General features: G+C 36.2%; 3 protein-coding genes across 3 annotated transcripts; 2 read left to right on the forward strand and 1 right to left on the reverse strand.

Moving 5' to 3' along the window:
- Nucleotides 1-9: 9 nt before the first annotated feature.
- Nucleotides 10-27,600, forward strand: LOC114349833 (lachesin). Its single transcript, XM_028300401.1, has 9 exons — nt 10-127; nt 10,320-10,442; nt 10,785-10,891; nt 10,971-11,156; nt 13,980-14,172; nt 15,833-15,961; nt 17,230-17,349; nt 24,790-24,960; nt 27,160-27,600. Exons 1-9 carry the CDS (start codon nt 40-42, stop codon nt 27,528-27,530), a joined length of 1,488 nt encoding a protein of 495 aa, XP_028156202.1. The 5' UTR covers nt 10-39; the 3' UTR covers nt 27,531-27,600.
- On the forward strand, nt 2,410-3,306 carry LOC114349830 (NADH dehydrogenase [ubiquinone] iron-sulfur protein 3, mitochondrial). Its single transcript, XM_028300399.1, has one exon. It carries the CDS (start codon nt 2,453-2,455, stop codon nt 3,245-3,247), a length of 795 nt encoding a protein of 264 aa, XP_028156200.1. The 5' UTR covers nt 2,410-2,452; the 3' UTR covers nt 3,248-3,306.
- Nucleotides 11,096-13,087, reverse strand: LOC114349832 (sodium-dependent noradrenaline transporter-like). The gene is made up of 2 exons (XM_028300400.1): nt 12,747-13,087; nt 11,096-11,449 (listed from the first exon to the last, which is right to left on the reverse strand). Exons 1-2 carry the CDS (start codon nt 13,048-13,050, stop codon nt 11,169-11,171), a joined length of 585 nt encoding a protein of 194 aa, XP_028156201.1. The 5' UTR covers nt 13,051-13,087; the 3' UTR covers nt 11,096-11,168.
- Nucleotides 27,601-27,706: the final 106 nt, after the last annotated feature.

A 27,706-nucleotide genomic window follows, 5' to 3' on the forward strand; every position in this document is an offset into this window, starting at 1 on the left:
TGTGAAAGCATTATTTGATAATTAGGATCCACGGTGTACATGAATTTACTGGGTGTAGAAAAAAAAGTGTCAAGCGAAATTACGGTTGCAGAGAACGCTGAGAAGTACCTGAATCAGACTCGACAAGGTAAGTTGTACTGTATTTTACAGTAAAAATATTTTGAACTAAACTTTTTTCACTGCTTTCAAAAGTGACTTGAGTGGGAACTTGGTGCTCTTTTTCGGAAAGGTTGCGAGGTAATAACAAAACTCGTAACATGTTTATTAACTTAGCAAATGAATCTTAAGTTCAGGGAAACATTTTTTTCGACCATATTAACATGACTCTATTACATAATTAAATAAAAGTAGGGTAACCCACTTTCAACTTTGACCAAACATGTTAGTAAATCAAATTAATAAAAAGTTACATTACTTAAAGAATATTTATGTTAGCGACATGTTTGTGTGTTTTTCTTTGGAATTTTCGATGTGAACTTGTAACAGTCTTATAATGTTTATCTTCAAACTTGTGAAGCGAATTGAACGCGCGCCTAATTAATATTTAATTTAAAGTTAACATACTTAAACAGATTAGACACCTACTACTAAGAACATTGTGTAAGTTATTATTAATCATCTTATGTGAAACACAAACCGTTTCAGCTAATTTTGTAAGGAAACTTTATAGATTGAAGTTAAAGTTGAAGTGTTGATTCGGTAGGAAAACATTCAGAGCTAGTTGTTTGATTCGTGGTTAACTGAACTAATAATATACCTAAGAATTTTATTACTAGTGGCTAAATATAGTCAAAATATAAATTAAAATGCTTAAAAGTTGTGTGTAGTAAAAGTAAAGTTAAGATGTCCCGATAGGTGGCGGTAACATGCTTTTGTTGATTTATTTATAACCACTTGGTAAAGGCAAATTGGTTGAGTTCACTATGGATAAAAAACCTGGGATATAATTATGTAATTAAAATAAGTATAACATTGAGAATGACAAAATGCACGACATCCATGCTTCTTCTAAAACGACGCTGTCAAAGACCTGTTTGGGTCCTCGGGTACTCCGTAGAATGCCAGCGTAAAGTTCGCAGGCTACACTCATTTAATTAAAGGAATGACTAGATTAGTTGTCTGTTTATACGTATCTATGTCTAATAGTATTTACATAAAGTCACCACTCTTTAAAATATAATATGACTCTACATTTCGAAATCGTTTCTCAACGCTAAAGCGAAGGTTGAACGATTTAATCACAACTGTTTCGATAATTAAGGTTTTAAGTCTACAGTGTGCTTACCATGAGTTTACGTTAGGTGTGTGTCGCTAGCGACTGCGTAAAAAAATTACATTAAAATGTATGACATCTTGCGAAGCGAAATACAATTTTCATAGACTTTTCTGACATACTCGCTAACGACCAAACCTAACGTAAACTCACGGTAAGCACACAGGTTAAACGGTCTCGAATCGAAAATTAATTTGAGTACAACCATTGAGCAAAAGCAGACCTATAAATTATTACCTAGGATTATGTTTAGGCATAAAGCATTAGGAAGGATTAAGTATAGATAGTGTATAGTAGATACAGCTGCTTAGATATGGCTTACCTACTATGTTTGTTATGTATACGGCTATTGATGGTTACAATTTGAAAAACTTGTTAAAACAACACATATAAAAACTTTAATATCGAAAACTCAAAATTAAGGTGGTGCAATCCCGTCAGTAATAATAATTATAAAAACTTATTAATATTATGCAGTTGCAGAAATCTACAAACGAAAGTAGCAGTCAAATACTTGTACTATTATGTGACTTTGCATCTTACAAATTCTGTACAAACATTTTGTACTGCATTTTCTATTTATACGCGTACAAACGTATTACTGCGAGCGAAATAAGTAGGAAATGTTAAACACAAGACTCCGACGAGTCGAGCGATTGTAATGTTTTAATTAAGACCAACGTTCACATTTAAATGTTACTTGAACAGTGTGTGCTCCAACCAACATCCTCCCGCCATAAAACGGGTTGTAAAAATTTAATCAAATTTAGGGACTGCTTGTCAGTTCGCTGTGACATGCACAGATTTGATAAAGCTCTCCTGAGTGACATTGTATCTCAATTATTATTTTGAACAGGATTTGGGCTGGTGTGCAGTTAAAGCCGCTTATTTTTACATTTTCTTCGTGGTTAGAAATTTAATGTTTGTCTACAATTTAAGATTATTTTACTTTACAGATAGTTTTTCTGGTAGAGTAAGTAGAGACAAAAGGGTTAATATTTTTATACAGAGACAAAATTTTTTGTATTAAGACCTAAAACCATCTAAATCTATGTCTAAAAGTTTTTTACTGTTTGATCATAGAGATATTTGACGCCTTGATTTTGACGCAATATATCATCAACCGCTGCCAAAATATTGATTGTTGTATTCGAATTTTTCTATGAATTAAATAAAATAATGTACAGAATATTGAAATCCACTATCATACAGCACCTTCCAACGATTATCAAGCGTAAATTATACACAAGTTACACGTTATGTAACAAGAAATGTAACGTGCAGGTAAATGATCCGGTCCGTTTGAAGCCAATAGAGACGAAAGCCTACACTTTGAGGAAGCATAACAATCCAAGACGGCAAAAGCTGTACGAGTTTGGGTTATACGTCGCAGCTTGCATGCCGAAATATGTTCAGAAGATCCAGATGCAGCATTGCGATGAGCTTGAAATTTTGGTTGCTCCAGAAGGCTTGTTCCCGGTTCTGAGTTTTTTGTGTCATCACCAACACGCTTGCTTCAATGTCTGTTCGGCAGCAACAGCGATAGATGTACCTAGCAGAGAGTATAGATTCGAGGTGGTATACATGTTGCTAAGCATGAGGTTCGGAGAGCGCGCGCGAGTCAAAACTTACACTGACGAGCTCACGCCGCTGCATTCAGCGTACTCCTTGTGGAAAGTTTGCAATATCTGGGAGAGAGAAATATATGATATGTTCGGCGTTATATACACGCACCACCCAGATTTGAGGCGGATTCTGACGGATTATGGGTTCACTGGTCACCCTTTGAGAAAGGACTTTCCCATGGTCGGGTACACAGAACTTCGGTATGATGATGAACTGAAGAAAATCGTGTACGAGCCGGTTGAGTTTGCCCAAGAATATCGACGTTTCCAGTTGGAATCGCCTTGGAATTATTTGAAGAATTTCCATGAAGGATACAACGATCCTCCGCCACCACCAACAAAGAAATAGTCATCTTTGCTTGCGCTGCAGGTGCTAATGTTTGGAATGTTCCAGATTATTGTATTTTTCTTTTTATAAATACAAAGATTTATTGAATGTATTTCATGTTTGAAACTATTGTCACACAACAGAAAAGATAGACAAAAGTATATTTTTAAAATATCATTGCATTTTTAGATATATTGTGAGCACATACCCTTACAAATAAGAAATCTGTTTTGAATACTACCCTCAAAACTTAAGCTACGTTTCCTTGGCTCTTCAAAAAATGTTCTCAATGGCGGCAAGTTGAATACGGCAACGACTATAACTTGAATTAAATCTTGTACGCTAATGAGCTTTTGTGTTGACACAATGGCGCGTCATTTAGTGAGTGCATAAAAGGGTGTGACTACACGGCCGAATGCGCTGCAAATGTAGATTTATGTCCTTAGGACAGTACAGGAACATTGTTTTCTCTTTAGGGATTTTAAGACTAGTGTACATTACGATACTATAACACTAGCGCTTACAACATGTGAGAATGTTTTTGTGACGTCAAATGTCAGTGTGAATTCTGGTGAGTTTCAGACTTGTGTGCTCTGACACGTTACAATGTTATTATATACTCAACATCAAATAAACGATTTTCTTCTGACACAATCATGGTGCCCCAACAATATTGGTGTTATTTGAAAGCCCAATAAATATCCTTAAAGAAAAACACATTTAATTTCTTAATAAATGATTAACATATACCATAAATGTGACTTGAAAATAGACCTCACTTTGGGCTCACCTCTGGGATCAATTAGACCAATTTTTATGGTTATAAAACCAAATAATGATGTCACGTGTCCTCTTTAACAGATGGATAGCGATTAATCCCAATTTAACAGTTTTATAGCCATAAAAGTTGGCTTTAGCGTAACTACAAATTTTTTGAAGAAGTGACTCTAAAGACACATTTTTGGGGTAAAAACCTTTCCTTTAACGAAATGAAGGTTAGAACTAGGCTTTTAAATGGTGCCAATATTGGTGGGAAGTGGGGATGCATACGTTTGAAAATGCTTGTCGCGGGAGGTGCGATTTATTTGATGTCGAGTGTATTATGTCACCCCCTCTCGTGCTCCTTCCATACCTCAAGCTCTGATTTAGATAATCACTAGACCTATAGTGCATAAGACACCTTGGTTTGTTTTGTAAAATAAATTATGAATGCTGCATAAGCTGTACATAAAGTCCGCCAGTAACTTGTCTTGTAGTTATTGAATCAGATTATAGGATGGAAACTATCAAGACAGTCTGAAAGAGAGCCAACTAAAATAAATAACATATTTCTTACAAAGATTCCAAGTCGGGCAACATTGCGAACACGATCATTTACGCACTAGACAATCTTCCCTGGAATACCACGCCAATGTGACCGCAGCTTTACGCATATACATATAAGATGGCCGCCTTCCCCCAGCGAGCAGATGACGGTCCTTTCTAACGCCTCAATTAATAACTTTCGAAATTAGCGCGAGTGGCTAATTATTCTATCTCCATTTCATTAAGTTAGTTGCTTGGCGAGCTTGGGTCAACGGGATTGGGACTCATTATACGAAAGTATCTCGGAGCTTTTTTGATTGACTCGTAACTCTTTTAATAAAAGTTTTTTTATCACATTTAAACCTTCGCTACGGAAATAAAAAGAGGTGAGTTAATGATGATTTTATAGACTTTCTGTTCGCGGAATCTCTTCCGGAGTTTGCCTTTATCCCTGATCAAAAACATGGTCGTAAATAAACTACTCTCACAGTAAATACTTTTATTTTATACCTAAACACCTGCAGCTAATTATATACATAAGTCAAAAATAAAGACGTATGTCTATAATTGTTTTAAAATTTTAGAATATTTTAACAAAAGTAGATTATTATCATTGTATCAACCCAGTGACTCTGGCGCAACTGCTTGAGTTGTTGCCTTGTCTTGCCTAGTATTAATAATTGAGCCACAAATAATAGAACTGTATTAGATATTAATTAATACATTCATTGCTTCCTCAACGTAGCAAACTTACACAAAATGTTCTTAAAACGAGAATTCATAAAAAATAGTGGCTTAGGCAACATGTAGGTCTGACAGAAAGATCGAGTTAGTTACTCTTTCTTACATAAAATAATCAGTATATTTATTTATTACCAGTCATTAGCAAAAAGGTCGCGGCTTCGTGTGCTACTTAGTTTCTCCAGGAACACCTTTTATGGGATTTCTCAGAAAATCCAGTAGAAAATGTTTTATTAATATTAAAGGGACTTACATGGAAATATAATTAGCTTTTATGTACTTTCACGTAACCCAAATAATAAAACAAACTCCTACTATTTATCGGTCTCTTTTTACCTTACTTTATTATTAGAATCATCAATTTAGAATGCAGCAAACTTACTTATGAACTATTATATTGAAAAAAAAAAACAAGATAATATTTCTAAAATATTTGTATAAGTACCTAAATAAAGTTACTGATTAAACAAAGAAACAAAAGAAAACACAAAGCAATACAATTCTAGTGGATAAATTAAGAAATTATCATTAAATGACAAAAAACGCACTGGTTTTTCTGGCGATTCTTGGAACATTTCGCTTTATCTAACAACATTTTTGTTTTACATTATTAACTCCGTGTCAAGTTGACAACAGAGCCAAGTCGCCACCCCTTTCATACTTCATATCTGCCTCCATCATATGGACATCTGCGTAAGAATAACTGCGGAGCGGAGGTCGGAATGAACAATCGGCTCAGTGTGTGCCTCTCGGTGCCACGATCCGCCCGCCCCAGCGCTCTCCCGCGGGACGCCCGCCCAAACTTCGCTCGCACTTACAAACTCTATACAGGGAAATAATGCCGCGCGAAAAATAACTTTCACCTCCACCAACTTTGATTAACCCTTGATTGACAATAAAGGTAAGCAATTTTCGTTTTTCCTGCCCCTTTTGCGGTACTAAAAATTTCTGAGCGCTTTCACGTGTAAAAAGTAAGCGTGCTCATTTCTTTTTGACGTAAACTTTTCTGGCCGGTTTTGTCGCTTGTTTTTCTTAGTTGTTTCGCTATTTTGTGTCCCTAAATAATTTAGTGATTTCTTAGAATTTATTTCGTTGTTGTAGAAAGGTATACAATTTTCAGTTGACTTTTTTTACATTGAATATTTTCTTCGTAGAAAATGCTGTTTTGTTTGTAATCTTAGTTTTACTAAAGTTTGTAGCTGTTTATAACTTAGTACTTTATGAGTTTTATAGCAACAAAAACGAAAACACATTTTGTTTCTTAGAGTAGACAGTTATTTTTAATATCAAGTTAACTAGGTATTTCAAAATATTCCGAACTTTTTATTTTAATGAAAATATTTTTGAATCAAATTTTGTGTCTTAATTATATTTTATTGTATTCCAAATCTAAAAACAATTTAATTTTCATTAAATCGAATCTAAAACAAGCACCAAATCCTTTTCAACATGCCGGCGTATTTATTATTCTCTTAACACCACCATTCGAGGTTCCTCGGCTGAATATTTAACCAAACAGCAAACATTTGCTCCGGTTAAAATTGACCGCCAGTTAACGCGTTAGTAGTCGCTAATTAACGTGCATCCGTTGCACTCGCTTGTTTAAAACGGTGATGGATAATAGATTTTACTGCCTAATTAATAACTGGAACTTAATTGCCTAGACAAGCTAAATATTTACAAAGTAAATACTTTTAGTTTGACTTTAACTTTACACATTTGTCACTATTACGTTAATATTATAATTTTAATATTTAAAAAAATGCAATAAACTAAAAATAAATCACAAGTTCAAAGTTTAGTAGGTAACACAGATTAAAATAAATGCAAAAAATACTTTTAGTATAAAAACCCCTTATCTATTAATAATAATCGAATATAAAGAACTTAAGTAGGTATAAGTTAGTAATTCAAAACCAGAACCTGATTAGATAATAATTTGAACATGTACCACATGTAACATTGGTATAAAACAATTTAGGCATTAGGTACTAAATAATATAATACACAATCCCCATAATTTCTTCGTTTAAATGTACTACCTAACCAAGTTCCCTAAACAACTTGAAATCCAAACATTTAGTTACCATCTCAGACGCAGTCAAATGTCACAACACAATATAGCAATAGTATTAGTAAACCAGGCAAGTTTTGTTTAGGTACGAACGAGTTACCGGCCGGTATGAAATTTCCGACAGCGTTTGCAAACTTAGTTCCCTTGGCCAACTTAGGGGATTCGTCTGCTGCAAGCGCCTGGGGTGCGCTATATTGTTATACATCCGTGTTGTTCGATTGTGTGTAATCCAAAAAATATAGGAAAGAAATATTGAATTTTTTTGTGGTTTTTAGCGTTTGCTTAATGTTGTTTTGATGGCTGGTAGAGCCAAAAAATAAAGAGATGAGATGCTTTTCAAAAGCAACAATTAAAACCAATTTCCAAAAATTTAATTTTAAAAATTATAGTTTTTATTGAACACAATGGCAGTTTTTATAGAACTTTGAACTAATCGCAAGAGATGAAGTATCATGCAATTTAGGTATGTAGAGATTGACTAACGAAACTTTTACATAATAATTGTCCTCGGAAACTACTCAAATATACCTATATTATGTTATTAAGTATACAAATATACCTATACGAGAAAATCTCCTGCTTTATACTAGGTACCTACCTAGTATAAAGCAGGAGATTTTCTCGTGTCTAAAAATGGATAATTGACAAAAACAAAAGATGTCGTCTCACTACTAAAGCTGAGTTGCACCAGCTTACTTTAACCGTAACTATAACAACAACCGCAGTTATTTGTATGGAGTTTAACAGATTTTTGTCGTTTGTTAAAGTTAAAGTAAGATGGTGCAACTCAACCTAAAAGTTGTATTAAACAAAAGACATTAGCTCATTGCTAATAACAATACCAAGTCTACTTAATGTAACTAGGTAAGTACTAGGACAAGGTATTCTATGTTTAAACTGTCTATAAATAGGCTCATCTGCTGCGATCGTTATCGTTTAGAGGCATATGGAACCAGACACTCGCAATCCGAGAACAAGGCTTTGTTAATACGATCAGAGTTGTTCCATATTTAGAGTTAAATTCATCATCTTTATTAGCCATAAGATATCAACAATTACAGTCTTCCCTTAGACTTCTAATAGTTTTTCATATTTTTTTAATTCTAGTTGTGTTGTTGCACATTAAGATGTGCAGAATAATGTGTAGTTCTCTTAGATTAATCACTTAATCATATTAATATAAGCCAGTATAATAGTTTTAAGTATGAATACTTGAATGAGCACGACGATTTATTTGTTACTTGAGTCAAGAGTGTTTTAAAGTACGTCCGTCCATCCATTCGAGTCAAAGCAGTACAAACTGGCTAAGTTGGTAAGATAGCGCCTTGGTTAGTTTGGTGTAGTTATTGTTGACTTATTTCCTTATATAAATCATTTGTAACTATCACGAATCTTAATTATGCCACCTCTTAAAAGCCGTCAGTTATAGTTTGGATCTGTAAGAACAAAAGCCTAATCTAACGTCCGTTTCTGTAGTTCGCACCGTTCAGGATAATTTTACATACATTCATACACGAGAACCAGTCTGTAACAAAGCTAAAGTAAATATTATTTATAGACATCCCTTGCTTTCTACGTAACTGTTTGTGTTCCAAAAATATATCCCAACTTTCCAATATCAATGTCGGGCAAAAGATATCTGCGTGGGCAACCGCTAACTCCAATATGTCGGTCGTATCGCAATGGCCGCGGCGATGTGCCTCGAATTTTTCTCAAGCATTATCGCACTTTTACGGAAAAGTAGTTACCGGTGCGCGATCGCATCCTCGCTCGTTTCGCTCGTTCACAAAGCGGCGGCTCCGATTTAGAAGGTCGCGCAGACAACCCAACATCAAATCATTATTGACTGATGAAATCGCAAAAATGATACGGAAGGGATGCGAATGTGCCCGTTCCCGTATCGCACACGCTCCTGTGCTCCTAATTACAATGAGTGCATGCCGGCACGTAATGTACGCAATATTGTTTTGGATGTCGTTGTTCATAATATTTGATATACTTAGGCTGAGTTGCACCACCTAACTATGACCGTAACTACTTATAACGATAACCGGTGCTTTTTGTATGGAGTTTGACAGATTTTTGACGTTTGTCAAAGTTAAAGTAAGATGGTGCAACTCAGCCTTAATTAGCTCATTATATAGTTGTTCTTATAATTTTAGTACTAAATTAGGTTTGTGGAAGTGTTACGCACTCTCCTAGTATAGTAATAGATTAATTTTATTGTTCGTAGTTTAGTAGGTACTAAGTTACTTAGTTGCGCATTCACATCCGAGCTCGTTTCGCAAAGGTTTCGATTTTAGAAGGCCGAGCAGACAACCCAACATCAAATCATTATTGACTGATGAAATCGCAAAAGTGATGCGAATGTGCGCCGTTCCCGTATCGCACATGCTCCTAATTACGATAAATGCATGTGACGGTACCTGTACGTAAATGTGCGCAATTTTGTTTTGGTTGTCGAGTTCATATGACACAATTATCTCAGAGTTATTCTTATATTTTGTTACTAAATTAGGTAGCGTTTGTAATAGAAGGAAATGTTACGGATGCTCGTATATTAGATGAATTGTTCGTAGTCTAGTGCTTAGATCCAAGGTAGGTACGTCTCACTAGTATAATTAATGCACCAGACTATACAATTTAGGTGTATGTAGTACTTATTGTAACCATGCCTCGGTTAAGCTTGGTGTGCTGTCGTCTTCTGACAGTCTATCACCAACAGTAAAGACCTATCTTATCACATTTACTACCTTTACGTTTTAGTATTAATTTCAGTATTTCAGTATTAATTTTCACCTAATTTGTTCCACGGGGAATACCATCTTACATCAAGGCAAGTCTAGCAAGCATTCGTGGCGAAGTAATAAAACGCGTAATTTATTACCTACCTATGTAGATCATTTTCATTTTATACGGTCGGAATAAGCAGTGTAAACCGTGAAATATGTTAATAATTTGCCTTTGTTGCAGTCTCATGGAGATCCCAAGCTTCGGGGCGGAGTAGAGGATCAGTTGCTAAAAATATGCAGCAGTCTTGTTGGGCGTTATGTTTACTGGCCGTTTTCATGCTAGGACCCAACTCGAAATTTGTTGGTATGACATTTTTTAACTCTTAAAATGTAGTTAGTGTAGGTATCACTGATGAGCCTATATGTCAGTTTTTTCTACTACTTCTTAGTTTTCATTTTTGTAGCCACCGAAATTACCGAACTTAGTGTCAGATTGTGCAATAGACGGCTGACATGTCTCTATTGTATGTGATCTTTCCTGAAAATGTAATTGATTTAAGATTCGTCATTTTAAACATGTTTTACGGATCTGTGTAATAAATAATGTTGATGCTCTCTTGTTACAAACATGTAGCTATAACACCTAAATGTAAGTAAAAGTTGCATACTACCTACTGTTTGATAGATATGATTTTTTCTTATACAGGTGAAGCGTTTCAACCGGAGTTTGCGGAACCAATCACAAACTTAACTGTGCCAGTCGGCCGAGATGCCACTTTTAAATGCCTAGTTCAAAATCTAGGCGGATACAGGGTAATGTATAATAAAATAAAACCAAATATAATAGGTCTGCATTATATTCTCAGATATTTTATTTTAATATTTTTTACAGGTTGGGTGGGTAAAAGCAGACACCAAAGCAATACAAGCGATACACATTCACGTAATAACAAACAACCACAGAGTGGGTGTGTCACACAACGGACTGACCGTCTGGAACCTTCACATACGAAACGTTCAAGAGGAGGACCGGGGTCAATACATGTGCCAGATAAACACAGACCCCATGAAGAGCCAGGTAACAATCCATTTAATTCGAAGTCATGGCACTCCACTCCGTCCCGTCACTTGACGAATCAGTAACTAGATTCTCTATTTGCTTCTGTCGGACCGCAGCTTTTTGCCTTCTAGAATACCCGTGTATCCGAACCTGTCTGTACAGGAATTCCCTAGTCATTATTTCGGGCACAAACATATTTCTACTTTTAAACAAAATCCTATCACTCGGCCCCCAATCTTCGCTCGGCGTAAAAACTTCCCGGATCATGCCATGGCGATAATAAATTACTAATTCAATTATAACACCAAATAAAATAACGCAGCCATATATCGCCACAAGGACGTAAACTATCAATATATCGTAATACACTGAAATGGGCTCGTCTAGGTAAATAGAATCTTCATACTCTGCAGCTTCCAAAGTTAAAAACTTAGCGTACAACAAAGAAAAAATCAACACGGGGTTAATTAACCACGTCAATTTCCAAAAGTAGCTGGCTTTTATACCTGTCATGAAAATGATATCAACGTTGTGATTGTGGAGCCCATATATCCAGTATAATGAGATAGATAGGAAAAAGCTGCTTAAGATTTGTATTATCTCTATTGCATCCGTAAAAGCGCCCGTAATATCAGAGCAGAATAGAGGCCAAGACATCACACACATTAATACTGTGATTATTATATTACACAGCCCTGTATGATGCTGTGCGAAACGAATATTTTCTTTGACAAGGTCTCTCAAAAAGAAATTCAGTAACCATGTATTAACAAACAGAGCTAGAAAAACAGATGAAAACCACAAAAATCCCCAGAGGGGTGTTTCGTCAAAATAACTCAACACCTCCGAAACCGATGCGAATTGTAAAAAATAGCTGCTAAAACCCATTTCTATCACGTTTTCCTCCTCACCGTGGTAATAAGACATGGTTTTTATGCCGCTAAATAAAATCAGCGCGTACATAATAGTGACGAAAACCGAAAATAAAGGTGCTGTGATGGAGGTCATTGTGGCGGGGCTGCGGAAGGGAGCATCCCGCGATAAGAAGCCAATTATCCCGAAACCAGTTCCCACTGAAAGAAAACCACGGGTAATGGATTTATAGCAGTCGAGGAAGTTGTACTTGTCCCAGTCTATTGTTATTAGCGTCGCGTACCACGCGCCGCTCGTAGACAGCGCTACACACAGCAACAGAAGCATCACAACCGAAACGTATACCGCCAGAAGCTTCACTGTTATTTGAATGAATTTTCTCTTTCCGCAGCGATAAAACGAAAATTATAGTACTTATTGAAACACTCGCTATAATTGACTTCCACGCAAGTGCACAGTACCACGAGTTCTTTGTGTTATTGTTCCCGATCTCGCGTTCGAAAAACCAGCTACTTGCAGTTTGCACGCCGCAGTCATCGTCAAACAGTATCTGAGCTTCAAGGCAGTGCTGGAAAATTGACACGTTGACTCTTTTCACCATACATTTTGTGGTATTGAAATCATCGCAGACAAACCAAGGCGGTGGGTCGAGTGCAGCGTAGAATGTATATTGCAGGTACCAAGACGTCACAGCTGTGATGTATACTGATTTCAGTAAAACTAAATAAATAGTCCCATAACCGACAGGTCGGAGAATCGGTAGAAAATTCCATATTGATATGACTCCGTTATTTGTGTATTGAGACAAACAAATTTCGGAATAGATGAGTGGTATTCCTATGAATATAACTGAAAGGATATGTAACATTGCGTATATGTAGAAGCCACTGTGAGATATATCCGTCGCTATTAACATGAGCCCCACTTCATTTACCATCCAGGCCCATATGATCATTCTGTAGTTGCCGTAAGACTTCCATCTGCAGCTTGTATCTGGGGTATATTTTATGTCCATCACACTCTTTTTTACCTCAAACATTTTTGTAGCACTATAAAATAACTATGAATTTAATGACGTTCCGTGACACAGTATCAAAGCCATCTAGATTATCGTACAATGCGGGAACTTTCTTTAATAAAACTCGGCGGGCGATCAAATTGTGAGTACTCGCTATCAACGAATGCAATTACGTTGAGCGTTTGTGAGATAAAGTGAATTAAAGTGCAGCTGGAAACGCAGCGGGTAATGATTCGTGCGTGGTGCTCCTAAATTATTGCGCTTCTGTGTAATTTATATGCGGGCCTGATAACGGCATAAATCGCGCGGCGACAGCGCAGACAGCGCGGCGTTGACGCAGACGTCGCGTCGACGCGGCATGACGCCCTGCCCTGCTGCATGCACTGTTTCAAAAATTGTTTTCGAGATCGGTCTGTTGTCCATAGTTAGTCGGTCAAGTCTCAAGATTAGGTAGACGTGATTAAATGGTTAGTTGATAAGTAACGTCATTTTTATATCGTACTAACTTTCCGCCCGCGGCTTCGCCCTCGTGAAAAAAGGGCTGTTTTACGGGTTTTCCGACTTGAACGAACATTCAAAATAAGGAATTGGTAAATCGGTCCAGGCGTTGTTGATGCGCTTACCAACACATTTTGCGATTTATTTTTATATATCTAATAGATTTCATTTTTTTTTTTCGAGATCTGCTTCTATTTTATTTTGTCTAGCCTAGTCCGCAACAACTAGGTACAACAAAATTCATAAAACATGAAATGAAATTTTTATTATTCCTAAATCTTGGACATATTATTGCCTTCTACAGAATACTATTTCACTAGTGACAGTTAGTAAGTACGAGTATGTTCTGTATTTATTTATCTATTAAAACAGTAATCCCAGATTTACTTTGACAAACTTTTATAGTCCATTTTCTTGCAAGGTCAACATTAAATGCCTCTTTTTCTTGCTAGATGGGCTTTCTGGATGTGGTGATACCTCCCGACTTCGTTCCTGAAGAAACGTCAGGAGATGTCATGGTTCCTGAAGGTGGAACTGCTAAGGTGGTCTGTCGGGCCCGGGGGATGCCGGAACCCAGGATCATGTGGAGGAGAGAAGATGGAGCGGATATTGTCATTAGGGACCCTCATGGAGGAAAAACAAAAGGTACACAAATTATATAATTGTTAGCCTAGGCGCAGAGTCGAGTTTAGTCGGCTGATAGTTGGGCCCGATTATAATTTGTATGAAGAATCAATCGGTGTAATGTGCGCAGCACTTCCATACATGCCCATACTGATAACTGCCCGACTAAACTATCGGCCAACAAAAAATTGGTGGTCCGGAACAAGAGTCAAGATACTTAACATTTGTTGTTGTTTCNATTTTCGAGATCGGCCTGTTGTCCATAGTTAGTCGGTCATGTCTCAAGATTAGGTAGACGTGATTAAATGGTTAGTTGATACCTGTTGATACTTATGTAACGTGATTTTTATATCGTACTAGCTTTCCGCCCGCGGCTTCGCCCGCGCCCGATTTCATTTTTTTCGAGACCTGCTTCTATTTTATTTTGTCTAGCCTAGCCCGCAACAACTACAACAAAATTCATAAAACATGAATGATATTATTCCTAAATCTTGGACATATTAAATCCTTCTAAAGATTACTATTTCACTAGTGACAGTTAGTAAGTACGAGTATGTTCTGTATTAAAACAGTAATCCCAGATTTACTTTGACAAACTTTTATAGTCCATTTTCTTGCAAGGTTCAACATTAAATGTCTCTTTTTCTTGCTAGATGGGCTTTCTGGATGTGGTGATACCTCCCGACTTCGTTCCTGAAGAAACGTCAGGAGATGTCATGGTTCCTGAAGGTGGAACTGCTAAAGTAGTCTGTCGGGCCCGGGGCATGCCAGAACCCAGGATCATGTGGAGGAGAGAAGATGGAGCGGATATTGTCATTAGGGACCCTCATGGAGGAAAAACAAAAGGTACGCAAATATAATTCTAAACTCCGCCCGAAACAAGAGTCAAAATATAGATCGTTTCATCTACGAAGAAGCGCCTCACCAATTTTTGGTCGAAGGAAGCGCGGGGTGCGGGACTGCTGGCGAGTCTGATCCGTCCGAGCAATCCGAGCGTCATTATTGTAGTGTCGATAATTAGCGTGTACCAATAACATTCAAACATTAGCGGAAGAATGGTGGGGCGCGTCTTCGTGGATGAAAAGATCTACTCAACATTTAGATTAGTAATCAAACTTATAAATATTTTAAATACCGCATTTTTGTAATCCACTGATCCGACAGAAGATTTTGTCGAACATGAAGATCCAGTTTGCACAGAAACGTTATCGCGTCCCTCGAGACAGTGTGTTTTCCTGGGTAGTAACATACTTGGACAGAAAAATAAAATATACAGTCTATGTATCTTGTCTCTAAACAAGTGATTTTTAAATGCCATAAAAACTACATTAATATTTAAAAGTGTGATTCTGTGAACTGACTATAAAAAACATTTTCATAGCTGTACAAAAGAACTTAATTTTTACTTCATTTAACTGCCCAAAAAATTAAAATATTTAATAAGCTCTACATTAAAATATTCTATACCATAGTTACTAAATATAAAGTTGTACTTCTGTAAAGCTGGCCTACTTATGTAACTACATTGTTAACTAAAGTAAAGTAAATACTTATCACCAACAAAAAAACTATTAGTCATTGATGCCTCCAATTCATTTTTACGCAGTTGGGTTTTTGATTTTTCAATAATTTTATAATAAAAACACAGAATCTTTATTAATATAAAATATTTCACTACCAGTTCAGATGTACGAGGAAGAAGTGTTGACTCTGACGAAGATATCGCGCTCCGACATGGGCGCCTATTTGTGCATCGCCAGCAACGGGGTCCCGCCGTCCGTTAGCAAGCGGATCCAGATCAAAGTACACTGTGAGTCTATGTACATAAGGTTTATGTTTCTATTTCAAATGTAGGTATAAATGTTTGGCCAAAGTAATGACCGTTTACCTAAACTGCTACTAAACGTACCCCACAAAGAAATTGATTTTTATTTTAAATCATTAATGTAACTTTTATAATCGAATATTTTATGGGAGAGATTTAGCGTAGGGAGAGATTTAGCAAAATCGTATTTAATTAGTTAAATATACTTACGTAATTACTTACTTTTGAAATACTGAACAGAGATTTCTATCAATTTTAATAATAATGCAGTAATTTATGCAGTAAAATTAATGACATACATTTTTGCAAACAAATCTAGTAGACCGATTTCGATTTGCGATGATTGCGTTGCGTTGAACATAGTAAATCAGAATCGCGATGAGTTCCATCAGTCCTAATAAGATGATTTGTTCCATTATTACACATATCTATCAAACACGAAACAACTGTTCTTTATTAATAACTTACCTAAGATTTATCACTTAACCATTGGCGCAAGTAACCTTAAGGAAACATTTTTGGACGAAATCTCCTTTTTTCTTAGCTCATTCAGAGACGAAATAGGTTCTGCGAGAAATTCTTGGTAATTGTTGTTTATCTCGGCAACTTTCGGGGGTGCTTGTTATTAATGGTGTTATTTAATTTCGGCAAGTAGTAGCTTTTAATTATTTTCAGCCTGTTAAGACTGTTTGTGTCTTCACGTCAACTCAAGCGGACATTGTGCTTTCAGGCTAGATTTAACTTTAATATTAGTGTTCTAATTTGTATTTAATGAGTGATGAAGAAGTTGCTTTTGTTTAGGAATGGTATTCACAAGAAATCCCTGTTATAATTTTAGTCGTTAGTTCTTAACTTGGATGTTTCCATCCATGTTTTTAATCAAATTATTTTGCGTTTTTTATTCTTGAGATTTGATCAAATTCTAAAGTTAGTACTTAGTAAGAAACAACAAAGCCTAATTTGACTTATTTTAGAGACAATATTTTATAATGAATTTTTTGACATCATGTACTTTTCACAGAGTAGAATACGACCATACTCTCACTCTTACAGTTTACAAAAGGTGACTAAAGGACAATCATAGTGCCTCATGATGATTGTCACTTGTCTGGCCATGTCATCCCGTCTGGCCAGGGTGTGGGTGGTTGTGTATAGGCTCAATCCACCATTTGCCTGTGCTAAATTACAGAGATTCATGGTCCTGCAGTGGCTACTAAATGACATGATGATGATGATGACGATATTTGTTTTAGTTCACCCCGTGATACAAGTGCCAAACCAACTGGTGGGTGCTCCTCTCGGGACTGACGTCACCCTGGAGTGCTATGTGGAATCATCACCGAAATCCATCAACTACTGGGTTAGAGACTCAAGTGAGTAATTTTGTAATACAATATTTAAAATCAATTTAGCCTAAAACTATACAACTATTGTAAACAATGAGACTTACATCTAAACTTTGAGTTGGATTATTAGAAAAGCTAAGAGTATTATTTTAAGTTTTGTTTTAAGATAAAAGATCATTTATTTTATTCACCGATACAAGGTAATACAATAAGGTAGATGTTACAATAGTTACACAGTTCAGCTTATCTCACCAGCAAGCTAGTGTGTGATTGTTTATAAAATATCGTCTTCATTGTACCAAGGTTGTGATTTTTTTTTATTTAGCACTTTATGCAGATGACTTCTTAACTGTTGGTAGAAACTAACTATTAACCTAGCAGACTACAGAATTTTAGTCAGCTGATAGTTGGGCCTCTATTCTAATCTGTATGAAGAATCGGCCGATGATATACCGGTGTAATGTGCGTGTGACATACTGATTACTCGCACGACTCAACTATCGGCCGACAAAAAGTCCTTGGCTGCTAGGCTTACTTTGTATCCAAAATTCGTGATACTGGCCACTTTTCAAAATTAAAAATAAGTTTTTCTTAACACAAAGAAGACTTTTTTTAAACTTATGTTAGCAAAAAAAGTACCTATTCAGCCTTTACTTGATATTTTGTCGACTTGCGCCAATGCTCCTATTCACATTACCGCCCCACATCGGCTCCTTAAGAACTTTCCCCGTACATATCTAAACAAGCCACTTCACAACGCCCCCTCGGGGAATCGAATGGCAATCTCGCTTTGGTTCTCAAAACGGTGCTAGCCTTGTCTTATTCATGAGACCGCAGAATTGGGGATTGGCTTTAAAGTCAATTTCCGCTAGTCTGTTTTTATTTTAGTAAAAAAAAAGAAAAACGTGATGATTCTTTACATCTAATTTGCTTCTTAGTTGAAGGCCGAATTTATTGTACACAAAACAAAACAAGATCTTGCATAAAAGAAATGGCACGGCAAGCGATCTCTTGTAGACAATCTAGGGAGACAGAAGACAGAAGACAGACGTGAAGGTAGTTGGAATTTAAACATATAAACAAACGTATAATCTATATATATAAAATAAAGTCGTGTTAGTTACTTCGCTTATAACTCAAGAACGGCTGAACCGATTTAGCTGAAAATTGTCAGGGAGGTAGTTTAGAGCCAGGAGAAGGACATAGGATACTTTTTATCCCGTTCGAAATTTAAAAAAAGTCTGCTTATTTATTGCCATTAAGGCGGAACAAAGTTCGCCGGGTCAGCTAGTCTATATATAAAAATGAATTGCTGTTCGTTAGTCTGATTAAAACTCGAGAACGGCTGGGCCGATTGAGCTGACTTTGGTTTTAAAATGTTTGTCGTAGTCCAGGGTAGGTCTAAACGGTGAGCAAATAAGGAAAAATTGCAATGGCTTATTTATTGCCTTTAAGGCGGAACAGAGTTCGCCGGGTCAGCTAGTGACACAATAAATATACTCCATTGAGCACATTTCCGCGCAGTATCTAAATACTTGTCACTTTTAAAAATTGTAGTGATAAAAATATCAGTGTCAGTCAACGGAAGTCCGCTCCTGGACAAAGGCTTCTTTCCCTAAACATTTAAAATATGTCTTAACTAAAAATATTTTCATTAACAACATGCAAAACTATCTTAAGCAGGCCATCACTAGTTTACATGGATCCAGTTACTGGAGTACAGTTAAAACAAACATTCCAACAAGTCTAATCAAGCTTTTGATTCGGCAAGTTTCCGCACCGACCGGACTGTACCAACTGGGTAACTGCGATTGCTAACTTGCCTACGTTAAAGGATTATACTAAACTATTTGATAATGCTGTAGTCTACGGTGTTGTTGTATGTTGCCGTCAAATAGTAAATTAATTAATTTATGTCTTTCATAAAACGTCTCGAAGGCTTAAATTTTTTATCACTGCTTTGTATGATGTGTGAAGCCAATTAAAGTCACACTGCATTGATTTTAATCTGTGTCATGGTGTTAAAATATTATTAAAATTAAATGATAAATACGACTCAGGGACAATTTATTATCAACTTAGATGATACTGTCAGCAATATGATGTATCTATCGTATTACCCTAAAAGGGGATGCCCTTATTTTCTGTAACACATATATACACAATCTTAAGATATACACGAAAAAAATTTATTTTTAAAAGAGTAACAAAAGAAAAGAATAAAAATCTTTTGTATTTGCCAAAAAAAGTCGAATGATGTGGAAACTTCATGGCAGTAATCTGAGTACATTAATGTTCTTTCCAAAGAGCGTACTCGTATTACACTCGTTACTCACAATAACTCGTAATTATTCATTTACGCAGTGATTGAATGACTATTATTGTTTATTGTATTGTGATTATGGAAAATACGTTGGTAATAATAATGCTATTAAGGTCAACAATGTAACGTATTACATATAATTTGACGTACTCATTGTGTTTTAGAAGTTATTAACTCTATTCTAGAATACCACTAGCTACTATAGAAGGTAATTTGAAAAGTATTCCTGCACAGCTTCTCTCTAAGTGCCTAGCCCACTGACACGGAAGTAAACGCCATTGTCTTCCCACAATAGTTCAATCCACAATTTGAATCAGACGCACTCGTAAATTAAAACTTAATATCTCATTACTTTCAAGCGTCACCCGCCCATTCGCATTTCGCCAAAAAAAACTCGAACAATTTGCAAAAGAAGGAAAGAGTCGAGGAAAATCCTATAATTATAATATTCACGTCGTTGGCTCCCTTCCCTTTGCTTTTAGCGCCTATTTAAAGCCTCAAACCTATATTATCGTAAAATAAAATTTCTATAATTACACTTTTTAGCCGGGGAAAAAGACTCGCATTTTTCATACAGAAATGTTTTTGCGATAATTAAGTAACACTCCTCCATAGAGACGAATTTGTATTGAGTTTATGTTTCGAGTGAATTAGCAACAAGTATTCAGTGTTGATTTTATAATTCTGCCATTCATTAAATCATTAAATTTTCCCTAAGGACTCTACTAGTTTAATCTTTAATACACAAAAGCAATGTAGCGAAAGATGCGTCAACAGCGAGCATGAAAAATATAACTGACGGACATTCTTCCCCCGGGACTCTAAACCAAACACGGCGCTTGGCGACATAACGACAGTCCTTACTCTGCCCGTGACGCGATAAAAAACTTTTATTCCCGTAAACACTCTGAAAATCCCTCCCAGAGAATGATTCAGTTCCTTATTTGTTACAACTTTATTACAATAAACAAAAAGCACTCTAACGAGGATTTATTATGTGACATTTTGAAAATACGCTACGTAAAAGTACTATTTTAATCAAGTTTTTGCTGTTTTTTGCTTTACACTTTAAAATATAGCCCTTTCCGAAGCTCGTGACGTAATTGACAATGTGGTAATTGGGTCTCTCCCACAGGACTACCGCAAATAAATATTAGCTAACGTAGAGTATACAGAATAATTTCACGAAATTACCCATCTAACATCATCCGATAGATCCTACGTTTTTCATTGTAACTACATAGTTTGGAATTTTGTTAGGATCAGTTTACTTATCAAAATTGATTTTATATTCCGACTCCGTCATTTTCCAACTTCTATCGAACAAAAAGTTAGTTTATAATTGCTAATGAGGTTTTTGTCAAATGAGTAAAAATTTGGGGTAACTTCTCTGAATTCTAAAAATAAATTGTGCCATGATTGAAAGGAAAACTTAAAGTTTAATCGCTTTAATTCTTCAAACATTCCTACTTGCGTTTTTCATTCATTTCTAACTAGGTCTCACCAACAAAATTTCTCATCTTGCGTTTCGGTTTTGAGAAAACATTCACATACAAAGCCAGGTGATCATTACACACCTAACGTGAACACAACGTTATTCAAGCACGAAATGTTCGTTTATTCAACTGATGAATCCATATTTTATTCATATTGCCACGTAAGAGATGAGAGCTCCCATCCTACCCGGTTTCATATAAAATTCTTTACAGATACGAGATATTCACATAAATCGTTTCCTAGCAATATGAAAATATGAAGCGCAAACCTAATTTGTGTGATCTTTTTGAATGCATAAATTCAGTTTTAATAAACGAGCGCATCACGAAGACTTGAGCTCGTATCTCTGCCGTATAAAACCGAATGTTCCAATAACATTGAAAAGTAGAAACATTACCGTTCGGGAATCATAATAAAAGTACACGTGTCTCAGTGAAAAATCCATTAGTGACACACGGCTAATATAAAGCTGAAAGTTGCGTAATAAAACATATTTGGTGGTATCTCACCCCGTAACATTGGATGTTATGTGTCAAGGAAATCTGGGTACGGAACGTACCAGCCGAATGTTCTTACGTATTCAGTGAGGACGAGCATTATACATCACAATTCACAAGTCGTTTCGTTTCAGAAATATGGAAAGGAGTCACTACATTTGGGGACTTTTGTAGTATAAAGACATTTGTAATTAGCTTCTAGCAGCAAATTAATATTTGATACATATGAGATTCAACAGACGACAACTNTGACAACTAGTGATATGAAATACATACATTACTAGTTTCAATAATAGTGTTTTTGCTAGCCAAATCCTCGAGTTATGACGTGATATTTTAACAGTACACTGCGCTTTTCATACTAAAAAGTAAGCCGTAATGAGCTGGATACGATACTAGGTGTTACTTCGCTCCGCAGCCGACGGCGGTTTCGCAAAGTTCTCTACTCGGCAGTTGTCGCGTGAAATTTACGGGTTAATTTTCAATGGGACCGAGTTTTGAGCTTCTGGAAAATTTAAGTTCCACATTATGCTTGGCGCTCATCCGAAATGGAGAATACGTGACGTCATAAAACATTGGGAGTAAAATATATGTATACATGTGCGGGTGACGTGGAGTTTTACGCTCGCCAAATTATGTTAGAGTATCAGGGCCTTATTACAAAAAAGTTTAACGTTAAACATTGATTTAAAATGTCATTTCCATAAAAAATGATAATTTGAACAGGTATTACACTACGGTACAGCAGGCGTTTAACTTTTTGTAATAAGCCTTTCAGTGTTTGGTAGTACCTACCTACTAATAGGTCTATGGCTAGAAAAGTCTATTAACATTAACATAAAATTCCACGTATACCTTCACTCATATAACAAAATTATAATAAAGTTCCAAATACACATGCTAAGATAGGTTGAATATTAAATTGTTTACATCATTCCTTGAAACCACGTTATTAGTTACCTTCTCCTTCGTACTTGCTTTTCTACGGAAGTAATATTGAAGTCAAAATCAAAATGCTAAATAAAAATTTAAAAATAATAATCTGTAAGCAGATTAGCAGCAACAAGATTAGCAGCTTAAAATACTTACCTGTAGGTATTTTAACTTATTTAGATTTCGTATAAAAAAACAACATTAAACAGAAAAAAATCTGAAAAGCGAGATGACTAGGCGTTGCTGTTGCCCAAAAATACAAAAAAAAAAAATTGTTTTGAATTTAACGCAAGATTTTCTAGGAAATACTTGCAGTGTTATTCTGAACCACAATAAAACAACACGGTCTCAAAAGCTAGAATGGTTGCACTAAATTCTCAACACAATATCAATAGTCGATGGCCCCGTTCCTGAAGCTATCAGTGTTTGCTTCACCATTTCACTGGCGACTTTACAGCCGCTGAAAACCTAAGGGAGGGGCCGTAACGGTCATAATAACTTCTACGGAATAGCCGATACTCCAGCCTTAGCTACAGTAACATTATCTCACTGCTTTATTATCTAGTTAGCCAATGAGAATAACCCTGAAAAGTAAAGGTTAAGTGCCGAGTGGAGATTTAGCTTTTTGATGATGAGAATCGGGAAGTTAGGTAAATAAAACGAGAGTTAGAAACGCTGCTGTTTGATTTGTGCTGATCAAATTCGAAACAATTAAGCTCAATATCACGATTCTTACAGAATTATATATGATAGTAGATTTTGAAATTATCACAACACACCAATATTTATAATCAAGTTTTTCTTGGAAACAGTCATAAGATTTCAAACATACGAGTAGATACATGTATACTCGTAGTAGACTGCTGTTTTAATTTTTTGATGTGAGAGTATTTTTGCCAGTGGAAAATGCATAAACATTTAGTGTCCGATGGACTTGGCTGAACGAGGGTTTAATGAACCCCAAAGTTGAAACATTTAATGCTGGCGTATAACATGGATGATCAAACAAGTTGCTTTGCCGGAATGAGGTAAAACTTGTACATAGAACTAAAATATAGTTATAACAAAATTATTCACAGTTACATACCTACTAATGAAAAATTCTCTCCGTGCGGTGGCACGATAAAAACGTGGGCCCGAGCCATTCTCGCCGAGCTGGCGCTAATTGTTAAAACGCATTAAGGGCCAACTTGCTCCACTCTGTGTTATGATCCGTGGTGCGTTTCCAGGCATTGTTCCCGCGAACTTGCCTCCCATGACTGGCATTTTCTCACAAGTACATAACGAAAACCAACCAAAAGGGCACAGCACTGGATCGTCATTTTCGTTTGTCATCAATCTATGTTAGACCCGCTGACATGTAAGTGTTAATTAAGCAGGCCTCACTCGAGCGTAATTAAGAGTGTTACAGTGTTATTTTAGACATTAATTGAGATGAAATTTCTTGTTATAATGAAGCGGCGGGCTCGGGTTGTCGGATAATTTCGTTTGAAGGTCATCTTTGGTGTCGCGAGCGGAGGTACACGGGGTAAACAAAGTTTCGATTGAGATTAAAAAAGCGTTATCGTTGTAACTTCCTTGGGTTTAAATTTAGGGTTTTTGCGATGAAAAATTTAATATCTTGCGGCTTGTTTTATTGCCTCCAATAACTCGGGCGGGCGGAGCCGGGAGACTATTTACACGGCAGTGCGGTGCAACAGTGTTTTCATAAGAAAGCCAGACGCTTTATCATTTGCGGACAACAGGCGCTGGGGGCTTAGGGGCTCGGAGCGAACGACATACTTAGTTACCAATAGAAGGATTGTTTGGGCCCCGCTGAAAAGGTGCAGGAAATGTCAGCGCTCTGAAGCTTCTTGAAAAATATCGTTCATTTTGCAACGCTTGCAAAGGACACGTTGATATTTTTACAGCAGTTAACATACTTACACGTTCAAACCCATAAATCACCGAGGAATACTAAAAGTATACATGTCTTATTAAATGCAACCCAATTAATTCAGCTACGCTTTCAACGGGTGTAGAGCCCCATCCAAACTTTAATTTGTATTTTAAATTAAAGTAGTCCGAAAGTGGTATGATGAAATCTACGAGTATGTCTCTTGGTAGGCTTTAATTTTACATTTATGGCAATTGGAATCATTTACCTTTTCCACTTATAACTAAAATCAACTTGTAATATTTATTTATTGCCTTGCTAATAAACTATTTCTTCACTAGATGAAATGGTGATATCGTCAAGCAAGTACGAGGTGGTGAACACAGTGATCAGTTCCTTTGAGAGCAGCATGGCGCTGACCGTCAGGAAGCTGACTGCAGCTGACGTGGGTGGCTACCGCTGCGTTGCCAAGAACTCCCTGGGTGAAGTGGATAGCATCATCAGGCTTTATGGTAAGTTATTGGTAAAAGATGCTTGGCGCTAACCAAAAGAAGGGTGACTGCAGACAAAGTTGGTGAGTACCGCTGCGTTGCCAAGAAGTTCCTGGGTAAAGTGGATAGCATCGTCAGCTTTATGGTAAGTTGTCGGTAAAAGTAGTTTGGTGTTCGCCATAAGGATGGTGACTGCAGCTAACGTGGGTGGGTACCGCTGTATTGCTAAGAACTCCCTGTGTGAAATGGATAGATTCATCATACGGTGAGTTCTTGGAGAAAGCAGCATAGCGCTGACCGTAATAAGTCTGGCTACATCTGATTTGGGTGGATACCGCTACGTTGCCAAGAACTCCCTTACTAAAGTAGATAGCATCATCAGGCTGTAAGGTATGTAGTGTTCTTTTCAAGAACTCAACTTGAATTTATTGCTTAATGTGTCATAGATGTGCTTACGGAGAATCCATCCAACAAAAAAAGTACTAAAGCAAAAATCAGCCGTCTTATTAAAATTCAAGGCTTCAAAGTAAAGTCTATCTACCTACATCCCTGTATTACCGAGCACCAGACAAAGGACTGATGGAAGTCTTCCTTGAATCTTATCGGAGAAATAAAATTACAATATTGCTTTAATATTATTAAAACATATAAACACAAATTTCCTGGAACGATTACGTTGCCATGTCACCTAATTCTGTTAAGTTACAATAGACCTCTATTTTATTTCATATGAAGTGACAAACTTCGCAGTACCTATTGAGATAGCGAAATTATTCAAGATAAGTGGTTCCTTTGACGGAACTCATCTAATTCCTGTATAAGAACATAAAGGAATTTGAAAAGTGGTGATGCGAGATGTATTTTTTAAAGAATATTTACTAATTCGCAAATAAAAATTACAAAACTATGAATATATAGAAAGAGGTTTCTATGTTCTATGGTTAAGCTTGTGTTACCAGTGGGTTCACCACTACAATAGTCAAGCGGCGAAAAAAACTATAAAATTTTAATGATCATATCAGAATGGAGCCTCAAACCTATAAAAATGATCAATTTATTATTTAAATGAGATAGAATTTGTCTAAACTCTACCTTATTTAATCGCTGATAGTAATGAAAGTCAGCCGTCCTTTGTAACTTTTGATAGGATTACACCCAGCACATTAATTACCACCTTGCAATGATGCTATCTGATAGTTATTGTTCATTGTCGGTTCAGTAAGCCCAATGCTAATCTGCCAGTGTAAATTAATGGAGAGATTACGTTAAGGCTGGAGCCGATTCCAGGAGAATCGAATAGGTCTATTAATGCCCTAATGGCTTCGATAAGATTGGTGCTAATTGAAACTGTGGCGTTACAGTACTCTTAAACGTTTTGAAGATGTATTTACCTTAAATAATAAACATTTAAGGAACGCATTATTATATTTTGATAAGATGGACCTAGCAAAATCAACATAACCCACTAAGAAATTGCTATTTTCAAGCCGTTTGCTATCAAAACTGTCATTCATTTTAGACTTGTGATACGTAAAATAAGAGACATTCGAAAATACACAGTTATTATACTATAGGAAACATAACGAAAAATACGTACAATTGAATCAAGGCAATAATATCTGTGCTAATAGAAACTGGCAATGTTTTCAATTAATAAAGTCGAATCATGAAATGTAATACATACCTAGATATTCGAATAAACCTATCTTTGATTTCAAAATGAAGAAATGTTATGAATTCTGAGGCAGTTCAATCTCTGTTTGAGTTGATTTTAACAGCTGTAGGCTACAATTAATTACAAAATAGCCAGTTTAAACTGGCACGGACTATAAATGCATACGAATCTTGGTTCCAGCTTTACTTAGGGCATTGGTATATTGAGATAGCCAACAGCAATCTACCTAGCTTGACCATTCGTTTGTGTGCTAGAAAGACAAACACAAGCCTGTGGTTTGATATTGCACTCGCGTTGATGAGGTCTAGGTTTTGTAGGCGAGTTTTTTGAGGTAGGATACAAGGCATACAAAAAATAGCAACCCTTTAAGCAATTGAGTTATAACACGTTTAGACTTAATATCTCATTGTTTCTTACTTTATTACTTTAACTTTCATCAAAAATTAGGTAGTTCTTTGCTAGCCTAATAACTACTGAAAAGAGAACTATTAATACTACGCCACGAGTCTATACTATCAGTTCTTTAATGTTAAAATGTTTTACAGAAATTCCTGGCCCGACCGTAAGGAATACAAGCCCTGCAAGCAAGAAGGAAGATTACAAATACTCCACACCCATCGAGGGTCCTGACAACCAGTTTGGATCTGCCGACAGGTCTGATGATGAAGACGAACTAGTTGTAGACGACGTGTCATCAAAAACCCCGCACCTATCGAATGAATATATTACAAAAAACAAAACACACAATTATCTGGCTACGAATATGGTCAACGAACAGAAACTTAGCAATAAGATACGAAAAATATTCGACATAAACGAATTCGAAGGGGTTAACTCTTGTACAAAATTTTCTTCCTCACTATCCTTCAACAGTTTATTGGTAGCATTCACAATTGTACGTGCAGGTTTAACGTAGATTATAATATTTAGTGTACAAAATCGATTCAACCCATATCGAAATCTTTAACGTAAGTCCCACCGATTGCAGAAACCACGGAGGTAACAATCTATGGTATTGCTATTAAAATAAAGGATAACTATAAAGTTATCCTTATGGTTATAAAACCATAGGTAGATAGGTAAATACACAAT

Source organism: Ostrinia furnacalis, unplaced genomic scaffold (assembly GCF_004193835.3).
Source record: "Ostrinia furnacalis isolate ACB-3 unplaced genomic scaffold, ASM419383v2 OfSCF0710, whole genome shotgun sequence".
Taxonomy (NCBI): domain Eukaryota; kingdom Metazoa; phylum Arthropoda; class Insecta; order Lepidoptera; family Crambidae; genus Ostrinia; species Ostrinia furnacalis.